At 45.3% G+C, this 16054-nt stretch overlaps 1 protein-coding gene across 1 annotated transcript; it reads right to left on the bottom strand.

Moving 5' to 3' along the window:
* Positions 1-3312: 3312 nt before the first annotated feature.
* ENO1 (enolase 1) lies at positions 3313-12940 on the bottom strand. The gene is made up of 11 exons (XM_009646752.2): positions 12828-12940; positions 11418-11513; positions 8990-9048; positions 8152-8221; positions 7823-7956; positions 7446-7668; positions 5736-5933; positions 5305-5506; positions 4804-4912; positions 4302-4360; positions 3313-3779 (listed from the first exon to the last, which is right to left on the bottom strand). The coding sequence occupies exons 1-11, from the start codon at positions 12910-12912 to the stop codon at positions 3710-3712; spliced, it is 1305 nt and encodes a 434-aa protein (XP_009645047.1). The 5' UTR covers positions 12913-12940; the 3' UTR covers positions 3313-3709.
* Between the last annotated feature and the right edge of the window lie 3114 nt (positions 12941-16054).

Genomic DNA, 16054 nt, shown 5'->3' with positions numbered 1-16054 from the left:
CCTGAATCCTCTGCAGCTGGAAGCAGCTTGCTGATCTGGCCCAAATACACTGAGATTTAACTCGAAAGCTTTATATAGCTCTGGTTTGATGGGACAGGTGAGCACAGCATCTGACATTGTGGGATTGATTTCCCGGTGTAGGAAGGAGCATCCAGTTCAACAGCATCCAACTTTAGCTTTTGACTTTACAGCCCAAGCAACGTTCTTCCAACCCTGCCACTTTGCATGCACTTCCCTGATTATTTTAAGACCTGACACCTCTGGTAATTGTACCTGTGACAGTTCTCCACCTTGCACTGACAACAAAGTGTGGATGACAACAAATTAATACCTGGGCTTTATCTTCAGCGTTGGTAGCCAGCAGAAGTCGAAGGCTCTTTTTTCAGAGCCAGGCCCACACTGTTCATCTGAACAGGAGGGTTCCAGCTCAGGGCAGTAGCTTACTTTTCCCCCCCCCAGGTTTATGTAGCTGCACACAAGTATAACAGCCCAGGTGCCAGCCACTGCTCACATCTGTGATTTCATCACAGCTGTACTGCCCATCAGGGTTTTGCTGATTCATGGCAACCAGTGACCCCATTTCTCAGCTCTTTTTGCTTTCTGAAGCTTACTAAAAGAAAATCACCAGGTGGAAATACAGGGGCCCAGGCTGAGAATTTGGACCTTGCTTTCTGAAGTACCAGATGGGAAACAGCCACCCTATTGCTTCCTAACATGCTTCTGCTAAAAGGCTTTCTACACCATTTTGCATATTACGAGCTTGCCCCTGACAGAAGAAAAATCCCTTGATCGGATTTATGTGTAATTAGCTGGTTTATTCGTTGAACAGGTCTAATTCAGAGATCAGCTATGTGTGAAAAGTGCACCAGGTTTCAAATCTGCATGGAGCACAACCAGCTTAGACCAATGCCTTATGGAAGGACAAATATGTGAGAGGAAGAATTTACCATGTGCTGAGCTTGGGCTGGTAAATTTGGTATTTATAGCAAAGCTCTTCTTAAGAAGGGCTTGACAGAGGAGATAAATCTCTTAAGGAGAACATGTTGCTGACTGCCCAGCAAAGGGATGTTCCCATCACACTGGTTACCGTCTTTGCCAGGTTTGTTTCAGCAGAAGCTGTGCGTGCATTTGCTTTCAGACTCCATCTGCTGAACGGGCTGTAGGGCCTGGGGAAGCCTCAGCAGTGGTTGGGGTCTGCATTCACCGTGCCCCCAGCAGACATCGGTGCACGCTCATTTGGACACTGCAAAAACACAGACCTGAAGCCTCAGCAGTGGTTGGGGTCTGCATTCACCATGCCCCCAGCAGACATCGGTGCACACTCAAAAACACAGACCCGGATCCAAACATAACCGCCCACCCAGGCGACAGGAGCTCAGTATCCCTCCCACTCCGAACGGGAGCGAGCTCATCGGACTGCAGGCCACATTCCCTCGAGAGAGAAGCTTCAGCCTTTTGCACAAGGGCTACTCACGTCAGAAAACAGCGCTGTACAAGAGCCACTATCTTCCTCCCTCCATGGTTTCAGTTATAGTGAAGATGTCAAAACCTCCTTCTTTCTCATGTGAGGTGTGTTCAGCATTCACGGTGTTGCAGCTTTACACAGGACATACAAGTCTTTCCAGTTAAAAAACACTGATCAATAGACACGGCAGCGGCCAGGCTTTCCCAACAACAGCCCCCTCTGTGCTAAGTCCTTTCACAGCTATTACTCACACTAGTACTAGGCAGACCCAGCAGCTCTCAAACATCATCGTTCTGGCTTTGCCCCTCATGGGGCAGTCCCGTATCCCTTTTCTGATGGCAGAGCACTGCTGTACAGGTTTAAGGATCTGACACACAGTCCTTACCCCTCAGCATTTTATAGCTCTGTACTTTATAATAGCAGGTTTTGAAATAAAAATCTGGGTTTTTTCAACGCCCCCCCCCCCCCCCAAAACTGTTCTTTAAAGACTCAAGGTTTAAGGTAAATGATTACCCATAACCTGCATCATCACTGGCTTTAAAAGCGCCATTTCCATCTCACCGATTTAACATGGTAAGAGATAAAATTGACTTACACCACCACAGTGCAGCACATTGCAACACATGCGACGCCCACAGTGGGGCACTGTGGTGCTCCTCACAGATCATAAAGATACACAGCCACAGGTAATTTAGTTTCCTGGAATTGAAAGACTAGTAGAAGAGTCATTAAAGTGAATCAGAAATTAATCTGTTCCTTACAGATCTGCCATTATGGCAATAAAACCCACAAGCAACAAGAACTGGCTTAAACAACCCCTACCTCAATTGTGCAATAATTTGCTTTTTCCTGCCTGGTAAGAGACTAACACCCAGTCAGAGGGTGCTGCTCTGACAACTACCCAGGGCAGCAGAACTGCAACGGTGCCAGAGCCATAGAACAGTCTCTGGCCAAACCCCAAGAAAAAGGAATTCTTCCTCCTCATCTCCTAGAACACAAGCACAGACTGAGAACGAGCCCTATGCTTTGCAAGCTCTCACTGCCTTCCCTTCCCTCCCTAACCAGCAGAGCTGCAACCTGAACAAAACTAAGTGTTTGGGAAACAAATATTTGCTCACAAGCCTTTCATTTATGGCCATCTGCTCTCACACAGCTGGAAATCCCCTAAAGTCGCTTCTTCCCGCGTAAGAAATATGGTACCTAGACACTAATAGGGTAAAAATTAAAGCGCAGCTATCAGACCAGCTGTCAGTTACACCCTGTATTAGAGCACCATTAACAAAGCACGAGGGTTTGGGAACTGTGCTGCTCCACAACTCATCCCAGCAAGCCGCAACTCATAGCAAGAGATCAAGATGGAGGCTAAAAATTCACTTCCAACACAGTTAACACTGCACCAACCTTTTGCTGAAAGCCAAGGCTATTGCTGATTTTTTTTTGGTAATACCGTGACAAGACTGAGAAGCAGATATCCACAACAGTCCATGATAGGGGTTAATCACAGGACTTGTTGTCAGGATACACCTCTTTCTTAGGTGAAGGAAGACCTCTGAGCTTTTTCTTTTACCCTGCAGGATGACAATTGATCTGGGGTTTGAAACCTATTCTTAGTCCCCCTTCCAAATGACTGAACAGACCCCTAAAGGCCACCTCTTGATCGCAGGCACACGCATTCAGCCAATTCATCTGTTTGTCACAAAGCAACTTAAATCCACCCCATGGCCACAGCGACAGCAGTCCAACTCCCTGCAGAACAGCTTTAAAGCAGGCTATGATTATGCAGAGGTAGGTATCCCTGCTCCCAGGTCTCCCCCAAAGTAACTCAAAGCCACGCTTTCTTGGGCTGTTTGATGCTTTTATTTATCACATGTAAAAACACTACTATTTCTGTCTGCAGGTACCTCTTGCTGCACTGCAAGTCACACAGCTCCAAACATTAAAGACCAGACAGGCAGAGAAAGGGATTAAACTGTTTATGCCCAGAGTCACAAGGTCGTGATCCCAGAGGGTGTTTAATACACAGAAACCCCCCCCAGGCACTGTTCTACAAAAGCAGTAGAGCATTACAAGTAACAGATCAGAACTGGTGAAAACACTAAAGGAATCGTCTGGGGCAGGGGGGAAGAGGACCTGCAAACTGGTCTTTCTCCTTCAGCTGCCCTTATCTTTCTAGAACAGGTAATTGTGATCTAAGTAGATGTCTAGTGCTTTAAACCAGAACAGGGGTTGACTGATCCACACAGCTTAGTTGACACGAGGGTTCCTGAAGTTCCTTCCAGCAAAACGGGCCTTGCTGCCAAGCTCCTCTTCAATTCTGATGGAAAGGGAAGAGAGGGCTGGGTGTGAGCGGACAGTGTTGAACTCCTGCATTAGCACAGCTGTTGGCCTGATACTAACTCACCTGATGCACTGGGTACTGAAGATGCTATCAGAGTCACAGGCCAGTTCCCACCCAGCAACTTCAGTTATACACATGTTCAAGTGCCCTTATCACCCACCTGACATCACTTCACACAAACATTTTAAAATTCTTGCCCAAGGGAACTGCATCATGCAGACAGAAGGACAACGTCTCGTATCTAGTATCATGGGACGCTTTGTATGTTCCCCACATCTGTTATGGACATTACCCACCCCAACTCATCTTTTAGCCTCCAGCCAGCTCTGCAAGCACAGCACCAGCCCAAAGGCACCTCTGCCAGAGTCAGTTTAAGTCCTTAAGCTGCAGAGTGTTTCCAAGAGGCAGAAGACCACGCTGTACCCCAAATGCATTAGTGGAGCATCCATTCTGTGTCAACTTAACCCTCAACCCTTTCCCCCCACCACTGAGTCTCACCTCAGCAGCTGGTTGTACTTGGCTAGACGCTCAGATCGGCAAGGGGCACCAGTTTTGATCTGAAAGGGAAATGGGAAAGTTCATAAATAACTATAGCAGAAATAAGGCCACAGATGCCAATACAGAACTACTCTGTTTAGAGCAATAAGCATAATCACAAGCTTTATTTCAGCATCAGGCTCTAAATATCTGTATATTTAAACAGGATAGGGCTTGGGAGCAATAAAGATTGTTCATTTGCTAACAGCTTCAGCATCAGGAAATCCCAATACACCCACTGGTGTTGACTAAGATTTTTTAAATTGGTGGTTAAAGGTGAGTTTATACAAGATAACACGTTCCCTCATCACACTCCCATTAGACCAATCAGCTTCCTATGCACAGAAACAGGAAATCTGCATGCCTTAAATCAGAGCAGACCCCATCTGCTGTGCAGCATGGCTTCATCACTGTACTATCTAATCAAGTGAAAAGGCAAACTACAGCAGCTGCAGATACCAACCTGGCCAGTGCAGAGACCAACCACCAGATCAGCAATGAAGGTGTCCTCTGTTTCTCCGGAGCGATGACTCACCATCACACCCCAGCCGTTGGACTGGGCAAGCTTGCAGCTGGAAGAGAGAAACAGCTGAAGCCTCACACCACAGCTGTTTGCTTCGCAGCCTTCGCTCTAGTGATGCTGCCAAGTGGCAGGCACTCCTTGCTTTGGCAAGACACAACTGCCCTTTGGTACACGTTAGGGTTAGATCAGGTGACAATGCAGTGATAAAGGGCTGCTTTTACACATGCTTCGACTCAGTGAAGTTGTTTGATGTGCCTATAGGACTTCAAGACCATGAAGGTACAGGTTTTCTTGCTAATGTCCTCCATTAGTAGTTAACTATTATTCTCCCTTCACAGACACCCAATCAACAGATTTCTATTCGCCAGCTCTGGTCTATACATTCATCTCCCTCAATTAGGCAATCCCCCTCCCTGGCATGGGCAAGAGGGGAGAACTTACGCCTGCAGGGACTCTGTCACAGAGCCAATCTGGTTGACCTTAAGGAGGAGGCAGTTGCAGGATTTCTCCTCCACGGCCTTGGCAATACGCTTTGGATTGGTCACAGTCAGATCATCACCAACCACCTGGATGCCAACACTGCCAGTGAACTTCTTCCAGGCAGCCCAGTCGTCCTGATCAAATGGGTCTTCAATGGACACCACTGTAGGGGATACAAGGAGCTTTAAGACAACGCCAACCTGAAAGGTCGTGTTTGAAAGCAGTGGTACCAACGTGCTGCAGCCAAGTACTACCCACCTCAAAGAACATGCCCAAGACCCCTAAAAGGCTCTTCACCCCTCTTACAAGGGAGGCTGCATCCTAACTCTTTCCTTCAGCAATCAACCCCCATTTTCCACTACTACCATGCTTCCTGTTGAAGAACAACTTACCGGGGTAGTTCTTGACAAAGCCCTTGTACAGGTCAGCCAGCTGATCAGGAGAAATGTATCTGCTGGGGTCATCAGGGGATTTGAAGTCCAGGTCATACTTTCCATCACGGTAGAACTCTGAGGCAGCCACATCCATGCCAATGACAACCTTCTCAGAGTAGCCAGCCTTGCTGATAGCAGTCTTGAGCAACTCCAGAGCTGAAACATGGTAAGGTATTTCTGAGCTCCTGCCAAACATCTTCACTCAAAGCGAATCATTTACCAAAAACAGTACGTTCACTTGGCAAAGAATCTCCATTAACCCCTACAAAAAGCCCAAAGGCCGCACAGAAAAGGTTTTTAAACTCTCCCGCTTCTGAACTGACTGGAACAAGATATTACTTTAATACTGCTTTTAGCTTGTAATACCCTTGAGACACCATTATGGGATTCATAATCCTTTCAGGCAGGACTACATGTCAGCCCAGAAAGTTAATACTAGATGATACTACACCCTCTTTCAGCTTTATGCATGTGGGCAGGAAGCAGTGACTGCACTTTTAATCCCTTTTAGCTTCAGATCAAGTTTTCACCATCCAAACCCTGACGGGCAATATGATACACAGCCTGCCTCTGCACAGGGCACCCTCTCTTCACATCTCCCTGTTCTCCATTTGCACATTTATATGCAGAAGAGGGACTAGAACTACTCAGTAGAAATCTCTAGGTAACTACCCACTATGCTACCCTGCTTGGCAGAGTCTGAACAAGGAAATTCAGTATGGTCATTACCTGCAAGACTCAAGCGTTTTTGTTTGGGTTTTTTTTTGGGGGTGGGGTGTGGTGGGTGGTTTTTTGTTGTTTAAGATGTTCATGTAGTACAAACTGCAAAAACAGCTGCTGCCAGCAACACAAATTCCTTGGTCTGTAATGGTCATTCAAGACCATCTTCACTAACGTCTGCTAGGGTACAGACCTAGCAAGAGCCGCACACAACTATGGGATTCAGAAACACCCTCAATTCTGGTGTGTCAGGAAAGGCAATACAGTTCAGAGGCCATCTTCAACAATAATATAACTAAGAGCTTTAAAGTAACAAGTAACTTAGAGTTCTGGTATTCTACTGGCTTATTAGCAGCTCCATTTCTGCAAAACAGGCAGAAACACAGCTCTTCTGGTATAGTTTTTGTAGGAACAGGTATTTCTCTTTCCATAAGATAAACTGCCTCCCTCCCCCACAGGTTTCTGAACAAAACTGTTTGGCAGTGGAAACAGCAAATGCCTCAACTTCCCAGGCAAGCCTTCATGCACTCCCACACATTACCAGGCATAGTTCAAACTGTTTTCCTCCTTTGCCTGCAGAAAAACAACTCCACTTTCTGACTACTGACTTCTGGGAAACCTGCAATGCACACAGATATTCCCACAGCACTTTTCAATTGGAAGGTCCAAAGATTCCCTTAAGCTGCTACAGGAATGAAACGTTAATGAGACACTGAAGTCAAAGCCATCCTGTCAGGCTGCATAAACTGATGTCCAAGGGAACAGCTCTGTGGTCCTATACTAGACCATACTAATATAGCATCTAGGAAAGTCTGTCAGGATAGAAACAGAGCAAAGAAACAGCAGCGAATCCTACAACCTGCTGATCCTGCTTTCCATCCATGCTAGGTACCGTCTTCTTTCTCAGGCTATCAGTTATGCCTCCTCCCACACATAGCTCATTCTTACCTTCTCTGTTTTCCAGAATGTTGGGGGCAAAGCCACCCTCATCACCCACGTTGGTTGCATCCTTGCCATACTTCTCCTTGATTACATTCTTTAGATTGTGATAGACCTCTGCACCAATACGCATTGCCTCCTTGAAACTGTCAGCACCCACAGGGAGGATCATGAACTCCTGCATAGCCAGCTTATTGCCAGCATGGGAGCCACCATTGATCACGTTGAAAGCCTTGGAGTAACCAAAAAGAAAAGTTAAGTTAGAATGTTTCAGGCTAAATTGATAACAGTATTTATGCTAAGACTCTTCAGTCTAGAAAACTTGATCCAAGACCACAAGCACCTGGTCAGATTAAGTCTTTAGCTTGCCCTATCAAGAGACTTACAGGAACTGGGAGAATGACTTCTGCATTTCCAGCAAGGTCAGCAATGTGACGGTACAAAGGGACACCCTTCTCAGCAGCACCAGCTTTGCACACAGCCAGAGATACACCCAAGATGGCATTGGCACCAAATTTGGCTGAAACAGGAAGGAATTGTTTACAAAAATGTTATGTCTTCATAAAGAGGCTCAACAATACCAGCACCACTGTCTTGGTTGTGGAATTGCACAACATATACCATGCACTGCCCATTGTTTTTGGTAAGATAAGCTAAAATTCTATAAACCTATCTTCATCTTTTCACATCTCACTGCAACACAAATCCCACTTACATTTGTTCTCCGATCCATCCATTTCCAGCATCAGTTTGTCAATCTTTTCTTGCTCCACAACGTTGACATTCTGCAGAGAGAAGCAAGCAAAGTGTTGCTTGACACCAAACACAGCTCTATAAGCCCTCACCTACCCACTGCATTTCTATTTCCCTGGCAGGCACCAAGACTTACTTAAGAGCAACTACCAACAGTCAGAGGGACTAGTTCTTGTCATTATCACACAGCAGCATCTTCTGGCCACTTCCAGTAGAGCGAGGCTGACAGATAAGCCAGACACAGCAGAAGCTTGTTTTGTTCTTCACATTCAGAGCTGTAAGGCTGTCATGTCCCTTGACTTCCTGATATTTACAAAGCTATCTTGCCTAGCGTAGGAGAAAGCCCCAGTTTATGCCCCCTGCCCCTTTAGTGCAAGCTCAAGGATGACCAGCTTGCTCACAACATACACCTATTTGTAACTTAGTACATAATGTTTGGAAATGTCACTAAGAATAGGCAATCACTTTGGATAAAACCCAGCCCCTCTCCATCATTCAGCCACCCTTTTAAGCATAAAGCAGCTTGTATCTTAACTGCACACCAATGAAGTTCCCAGGGGCTTAAGTATTTCTGCACACTACAACACTAGGCTGCTAGAGATTGGTTTGATTAAGCATTAGATATGCAGTCATTAAGTTAAGCAATTGCTGTAGGTCAGTTTGTTCACATGCACTCCAATACACAGGCTAACACCCCTCCATGTAATACAGTTCCTGTAACTGTCTCCAGAGAGAACCCATCAGTTAGGACCCATTGGACTGCAATTAACTGATGTTAGCAGAAGACAGATTGCTCCTACCTTGCTAATCAGTGCAGGTGCAATTGTTTTATTGACGTGCTCAACAGCTTTTGAGACACCTGGAAGGAACAAGCACATCAGACACTGGTCAACCACACTGGTTATGTAGGCATTAGTAGGTGACAGTAAAATCTCAAGAATACCACCTCATGCTCTCCAAACCCCAGTCCATCCTGAGCTTACAGCAAAATCTGAACACTTATAGAGGTCATCTCAATTGAGTGGAAGTTGCATGAAGTAAGCATCACCTAGGAATGCCTGCTGCAATGTTAGTTTGCAAGACCATGCACTGGAGAAATTCGTCCAAGTGACAAGGTTGCGCTGAAAGCACATCCATTACCTGTGTACATAATGCTGTCGCCAGGAACTCGTTAACATATTTGACAGCTCTGGATACACCTGACAGAAGCGAAATGGACAAGAGAATCAAGGAAGAGATGAAGACTCACAGCCAAAAAACAGAGCCAGTCATGCAAGAAGAAAAGAACACAAACAGGTGAACAGACCTACAAGTCAGCAAGTGTCCGATACTGAGCAGCAGACTAGAAACAACAGGGTTCAAAGGGTAGAGGAAATTGTGCATCAGCCAGCAAGGCTGCGTTTGGTCTTTCCACCCAGGTTTCTGTACTATTGCAACCACCACTGTGGACCCAAACCTTGAGTGGCCAAATGACAGCATTTAGAAAAGGTTTTAGGATAGGCTATTCCTATCCATTCATAGAAAGGTTTCCCCAAAAGTTAAGCATGCAGCAGCTCAGGCATTTCACTATCTGCTATCACTCTGTAACACTGCTAAAGCATCGCCTGAGCACATGTTTTATACTTGATACAACACTGAAATACAGTCTCTGTTCCTGGATGCAGACACAGAAATTGTCTGTTCCTGGATTCAGAGAATAAAGCATGAATGCAGCACCATCCCTTCACTGTGTGGACCCACCATTGCATAAGCCAGCAGTTCCAGTATGAACTTGCTTCTTCCCCATAAGCAGAGACCATCATTAGCCAGCTACCAATATAGCCTAAGGAATATTGTCATCCCTGTATAGTGTTCAGCTATCTGCAAGTCCTGCCATTTGGTAATTATTTTTTCATAACTCATGTTATTCCCCAGCTGACAAAAACCTTCAGCTCCGGTAGCCTGTTGTGGAAGCTCAGACTGCCGTCTAGTTAAGGGCCATGAAGAACTGCCCGTAGGATCAGATTTAACAGGTCTAGGCACACACACATTTAGCACACTGAGGTAAGCACACATTTACTCTTCTCAAGGAAAAGTGCCCTAGGTAAACAGCGTAAGCTCTTCAGGATATTCAGTTATGGAAGAGTTTATTCTGTGTAAAGTAATAACCACCATGAATCTTCACAGACAAGGCTCTCCAAGTTCAATTCAGTAGTTCTCCATGCTAACTGCTCTTTCTGAATAGGCATAAAATATTTCAGCTTTCTTTCACCTGACTGGCAGAAAAGTTTGAAGACAAATAATTCTCTCTCCCAGCCAAAAGTTCAGTTGATTGCATATACTTGGAAGGCATCACCAATGCTTTTACAGCAAGTCCTGACCTGGCTGTCCAAGCTCTCAGAGTAGTCATAAGAATTACTATTAGGATGTTTACTAGGTAATGACATCTTGTATGCAGCTATTTATTTTCCCCCATACTTGTTTCCAAGCCAGTCTGGCGACTGCTGTGTTTAGATTTCTTCCAGAACATACAATCAGTCCCCAGACAACTAAAATATTACACCATTAACAAACTTAAGTATCCTCGCTACCTGTAATGACAGGCAAAAAGCTAAAGTGGCTTGAGCTATTATGCAGTCTGAAACAGAAGTATCTTCTACGATTACCAGAGTAAAGCTGGATATTACCTATGGTCAGCAGCTGACATAAACCTCAGGTTCAGGATTTAACATGCTGGGATTCAAGGCATCTATAGTACCAGCACAGATACATTTCACACTTGTAGAGCAGATAGTTTAGATGCTCTTACAACACACTACAAAAGCACTCTGACATGCACTAACACACAGGGCAACAGGAGTGGCGTAGCAAAGTATGTTTGGGCATGCTGCACGAGAGATGTTATCACCTAGCTGGCACACCTGAACTCCATGCACCCACCTATGGAAGTACAGAGATCTCCACCCCTACGTAGCTACACTGCTGGAGGCAGAGTCACTCTTAACATTGTCCCCTGGAAAATCCAGCAGTCTGTGCTTTACCTCTGCCCCAGCCACACAGCCTACGGGTGGTATGCATTGCTATTATCTCACTGTTAACCTCCACTGCTTTTGCTTCATTGCCATGCCTTGTACAGAATATGGACAGCAGTAAAGAAGCCCATATACCCTCTGCTACAATCTGGCATAAACATATGCAACAACACAGCCATTGTAACAGGCCAAGTTGGGTACCAAAATTCAGGTTTACCTTTCCCCATATAGCGTGTCTTGTCATTGTCACGAAGCTCCAGAGCTTCATAGACTCCAGTTGAGGCACCGCTGGGAACAGCAGCTCTGAACAGACCTGTTAAAAACAGAAAAGAGAACTGTCTCAGCACATTCAAACCCACAAAACATTCTCCACCCATCCACCATCCCAACCTAACACATACTTTCATCCCCAGAGATGGGAGAGGTAATCTCTAAACCACATATCTACTCCCTTATGGCATCACCAATTCATCAGTGTCTCCCTCATACTGATCAGCAGCAAGCTGACTCACTTGTTCTATTCCACTGTGCATTTCAAGTGTTTAAGTCATCCATTCCCCTTCCAAAAAGGTAGCTTTAATTCACCAAATCTACTTTTGAGCTCAGTCTGGCAGGCGAGCTCTCAAGTTATTCTAAGATATGGCATACAAGGGACAATTAGGAGGCCTATTTTGTTAATACAAGTTCTGAGCTCTTCTGACAACAGCACAGCCACCCAGACAGGCCATTCTTCCAGCCAGGGATGATGAACTTTGATAAAATCGGTACACTGGAGTCTGTTCTGCCTGTGGTTCAAGAAGCCAGCTTCAGTCTCCAGCCTTCCCCTTATCCCACTACAGCAAAAGAGCTTACGAGGGGCAATCTCATTTAATGACTGCATTAATCTTTTGAGGCAGAAAGATCAGCTATTTAGTTAGTGTATTACAGCTATTGTGTTTGCTCATTCCACCAAACCACTCTGGTATGTGTTTGCACAATGCCTTTGTCAGATCCTATCAGATGTGGGATGAGCAACCAACAGACCAAGGTCCAACAGTCCTACAATAATTAAAAATATAAGACATTATATGTGAAAACCCAATTAGACAAGTTATTTAGTTATGCCTGAGTACTTATGCAGAGAAGAAACCATTACCCAAAATTCAACTCAGCAGCAGAAGACTGTTTCATTACACAGAGTGACTGCTAGACAAACCAAGAATTACACTTCAAGTGTAGTCATACAGAGTTTAGGGAATACTGAAAACTAAGACTATTAGCAGCTGCTTAAGGACAGGAACAAAGGCCGTGTTAACTCTGAGTTTGCAAATGCTATCCCAGTTTAGGCTCAGGGCAAGGAGGCAGGTTTGGATTTACACTGCACAATTTAGACTGTAAGAAGCGGCACACTTCAAAAAACCCCTTCACTGTCCAGGCCAGTATCTTGAGCTCAGCAAATTCATCCCAGTAGAATGAGGTACAGGTTCTTCCTGCAACTCCCATAGCAAGCTCAGCAACATGTTATATGTATGGAGGAAAGACTAAGCATAATTCCACTGCTCGAACAGGAAAGTCTGTATCCTTTTGACTGCCTCTTGAGTTCCATCAGATGCAACAAAGGAATAAACATCTATACCTAAGGACTCACCTTTGTTGGTAAAGAGGTCTACCTCAACAGTGGGATTCCCACGAGAGTCGAAGATTTCACGGGCATGGATCTTGAGAATGGACATCTTTAACACCTGAGAAGTAGAGTTGAGCATTAATCATAGAATGGTTTGGGTTGGAAGGGTCCTTCAAAGATCATCTAGAGCAATACCCCTGCCACTGGCAAGGATGTCTTTCACTAGATCAGGTTGCTCAAAGCACTGTCCAACCCGACTTTGAACACTTCCAATGATGGAGCATCTACAACTTCTCTGGGCTATCTCTTCCAGTGTCTCATCACCACCACTGTAAAAAATTTCTTCCTTACATCCAAACTAAATCTATGCTCTTCCAGGTTAACTGAAAGTTTTAACCCACTCATCAATATTTTTCAAACACAGCTCTGTAAAAATCAATTTTTCTTTTTAAACACATAAATGGCAACGCCCACACCTCTCCTTCCTTCCCTGTCCCTCCTGAACAGTTTATAGCCATCGATTGCAGCACTCCAGTCGTGTGATTCATCCCACCAAGTTTCAGTGATAGCAATTTGATCATAGCTTTCTAGATGCACAGGGGCTTCCACCTCCTCCTGTTTGCTAACCATGCTGCATGCATTGGACACTTCAGTTGGGCTAACAACTTTTTAAAACAAGCCTGAATCCCTTTGAGGCATTTCACAACTGTTTCCTTGTTGGTTCCTAATATATTATCAGACCCTGGCTCTTATTTGGTACTCAAAACTCCATCCCTTTCCCCCACTAGGTCTAGTTTAAAGCTCTCCTTATAAGTCTGGCCTGCTTGTTGGCAAAAATGCCCTTGTCTCACTTGGTCAGATGAATCCTATCGGCTCCCAAAAGACCCAGCTTCTCAAAGGTTCATCCATAATCATAAAAGCCAAAATCCTGAGCATGGCACCAGCTAGGCAATCGCCTGTTGAACTAATCTCCTCCTTCCTCAACCCCTTCCTCTGACTGGGAGGATACAGAACACCACCTGTGCCCTGATCCTTTTAACATTGCTCCAAAGGACACAGTCTCTTTTGATATTTCCAAGTTACCTCATTGCAGTGTCATGAGACCCTACACAGAAAGGTAGGAGCTGATAATGATTTGTAGGGTTCACCAGGCTTAGCAGCCTCTCCGTGATGTCTCAAATGCAAGCTTCTTCAATCCCAGAGCATCACGGCTGTTATGCAGGAGCATTTCACAGGACTGAGGAGGTTCTTGCACCCCAAGTGGAAGCAAGGGTCCAGTCTCCATCTCATGCATTACTTGCACCAGTTAGCTCAAGGTTGAACTCAGCCTTACCTTCCCCCTGCACAGTACTAAGGCAGGGCTCAGCCTGGGACAGTGCACAATACCACATATCCTTCTCCTGCTCACATCCCTGGATACTGCACTGCCCGCCAAGCTCCTCTGTAACATAGCTACTTGTTTGAGGAGTTTTTCCCATGGTTGCACTTGCAGCTATGACATCCACCACTGCCTTTATGTGCAGCCTAAGGTCTGGACAGCTGTTCCAGTCCTTGGGAAGACTGTTTGAGTGGAGATGTCAGCATAGGTAAGCTGTAGTGCTTCTGTTTGGCTTTCAGCCACAGCCTTGTAGTTGCAGCAGGGAGGCACCATTTTCTTTCAGCAGGTCACAGTCTCCTTACAGCTCTTAGGGGGGGGGAAAAAAAAGGAAAAAAGAATCCACTAAAAGTGGCGATTCTTTTGAAAGATGTCATTCTTTTAATTCCCTGGAGACCCCAAGCTTCTGGGCAGGTTTGCACAACCACCAGTTGAGTTGGGGTGACCATCAGGTTGCAGCCTAAGCCTGCAGGTGAGCAGAGCAGGCAGCAGCCCAACACCGGCCCAGCCTTCCCACAAGAGCTGCCACGCAAACTGCTGATGCTGCTCCCAGCAGACACCACTCCCTGTTTCCATGCCCTGGTTGCTGGTGCTCCCTACAGGCCAGTTGCACATGGCTTCCAGCAGGCTTCAACTAGCCACAGGCACAGCTGGTACCACCCAACTCTCTCTCGCCCCTCATAAGACCTGCAGCCTTGTCCTTCTCCCACACAGCCCAAGGGTGCCAGGGGCACAGAGCCCCCCCTCAGACACTCTCCCCAGGGACCTCACAAGTCCTACGCTCCTCTCAGCATGCAGCAACTGCTGCTGCTAGCATCAGCTTGACATTTAAATCCTGTAGTAACACCTGCAGTAATGAGAACAGATCAAAAACATCACTTCACACTATTTCAACTGGGAAAACCTTTTATACTTGGCAAGAATCATATGTTGAGAGGACAGAAATCTCAAGCCAGGTGGGAAGAACAGTCTAAAACCAGAAGCAGTGTTTCCAGAGAGGTAAGGGAACGTCACCTCACCACGTAAGAGCAGCTAAGCAATCCTACTACAGAAGATATCTGCTACTAGTTAGAATTCTTCTGATAAAAGACTAAAGTGCAACAGCTCTTCGTATGCACAGCAGCTGTTCAGAGCCAAATGTAACCCATCTTGAAATAGAAACAGTCACAGCTCTAATTAAGAGCTTGCATTAATAGTTACACCCTATCTTGAGTATTTACAGGAATAGCTTTTCATCTTAAAAAGGAAGAAAAATCACTACAATCTTTTGAATACTTCCTTTTCCACCATTCTCACATATCTATACACTTTTCCTTAAGAAAACTGCAGTAAGGAATGCCTTATGTAAGCTCAGCTACATTTTAAAAATCAAGTCATACAAATGCCTGTAAGCCATCAACTGGCACCAAACCCAGCTCATCTGCAGAGAGGAAAGCTCAGCCTCAGAAGTAGAACTATCTGGAAGCTGGCTTTTTGGCAAGCCAATGTGGGTGGTAACCCTGCTTACAAAAATGGTCACAACTCTCTCTGCAGACTGCAAAGCTAAGAAAACAGGACCTTAGAAATACTGCTGCTTGTACAGAACATGTTATGGGGGAGTGTGTGTGTGTGTTAACTTCATATACTCATTCTTCCTCCACAGCAAATTTTTCCCTCCCCATGTGAAAAACACAGGTAGCCATTTAGTTTGTCCCCTTGGCTTTGAAGTGCCCCTTCTAGTTGTCCTACCTCTAAGCAGCATTTAGATAAGGCAGCTCAAAGATTTTAGATATTGCCAATTTTACAGTAAGACCTGCACACTGACAGATATTACTACCCTAAGAAGCAAAACAATGTAGTTCAAGCTGGCCTTCATGCTGCCACTACTTAACTTTAA

The sequence above is a fragment of the Egretta garzetta genome, unplaced genomic scaffold (genome assembly GCF_000687185.1).
Source record: "Egretta garzetta isolate BGI_Z169 unplaced genomic scaffold, ASM68718v1 scaffold29, whole genome shotgun sequence".
NCBI lineage: Eukaryota > Metazoa > Chordata > Aves > Pelecaniformes > Ardeidae > Egretta > Egretta garzetta.
Note: the sequence above shows the minus strand (reverse complement) of the source record. Positions and strands in the feature narration are given on the sequence as shown.

Excerpts from the sequence above, each read along its gene's own strand:
- ENO1 (XM_009646752.2), bottom strand. The coding sequence starts at position 12,912 with ATGTCCATTCTCAAGATCCATGCCCGTGAAATCTTCGACTCTCGTGGG. Across the intron at positions 8,222-8,989 it reads CACCTGCACTGATTAGCAAG|AATGTCAACGTTGTGGAGCA; the intron begins GTAGGAGCAATC and ends TTCTCTCTGCAG. Across the intron at positions 4,361-4,803 it reads TTGGTCTCTGCACTGGCCAG|ATCAAAACTGGTGCCCCTTG; the intron begins GTTGGTATCTGC and ends TTTCCCTTTCAG.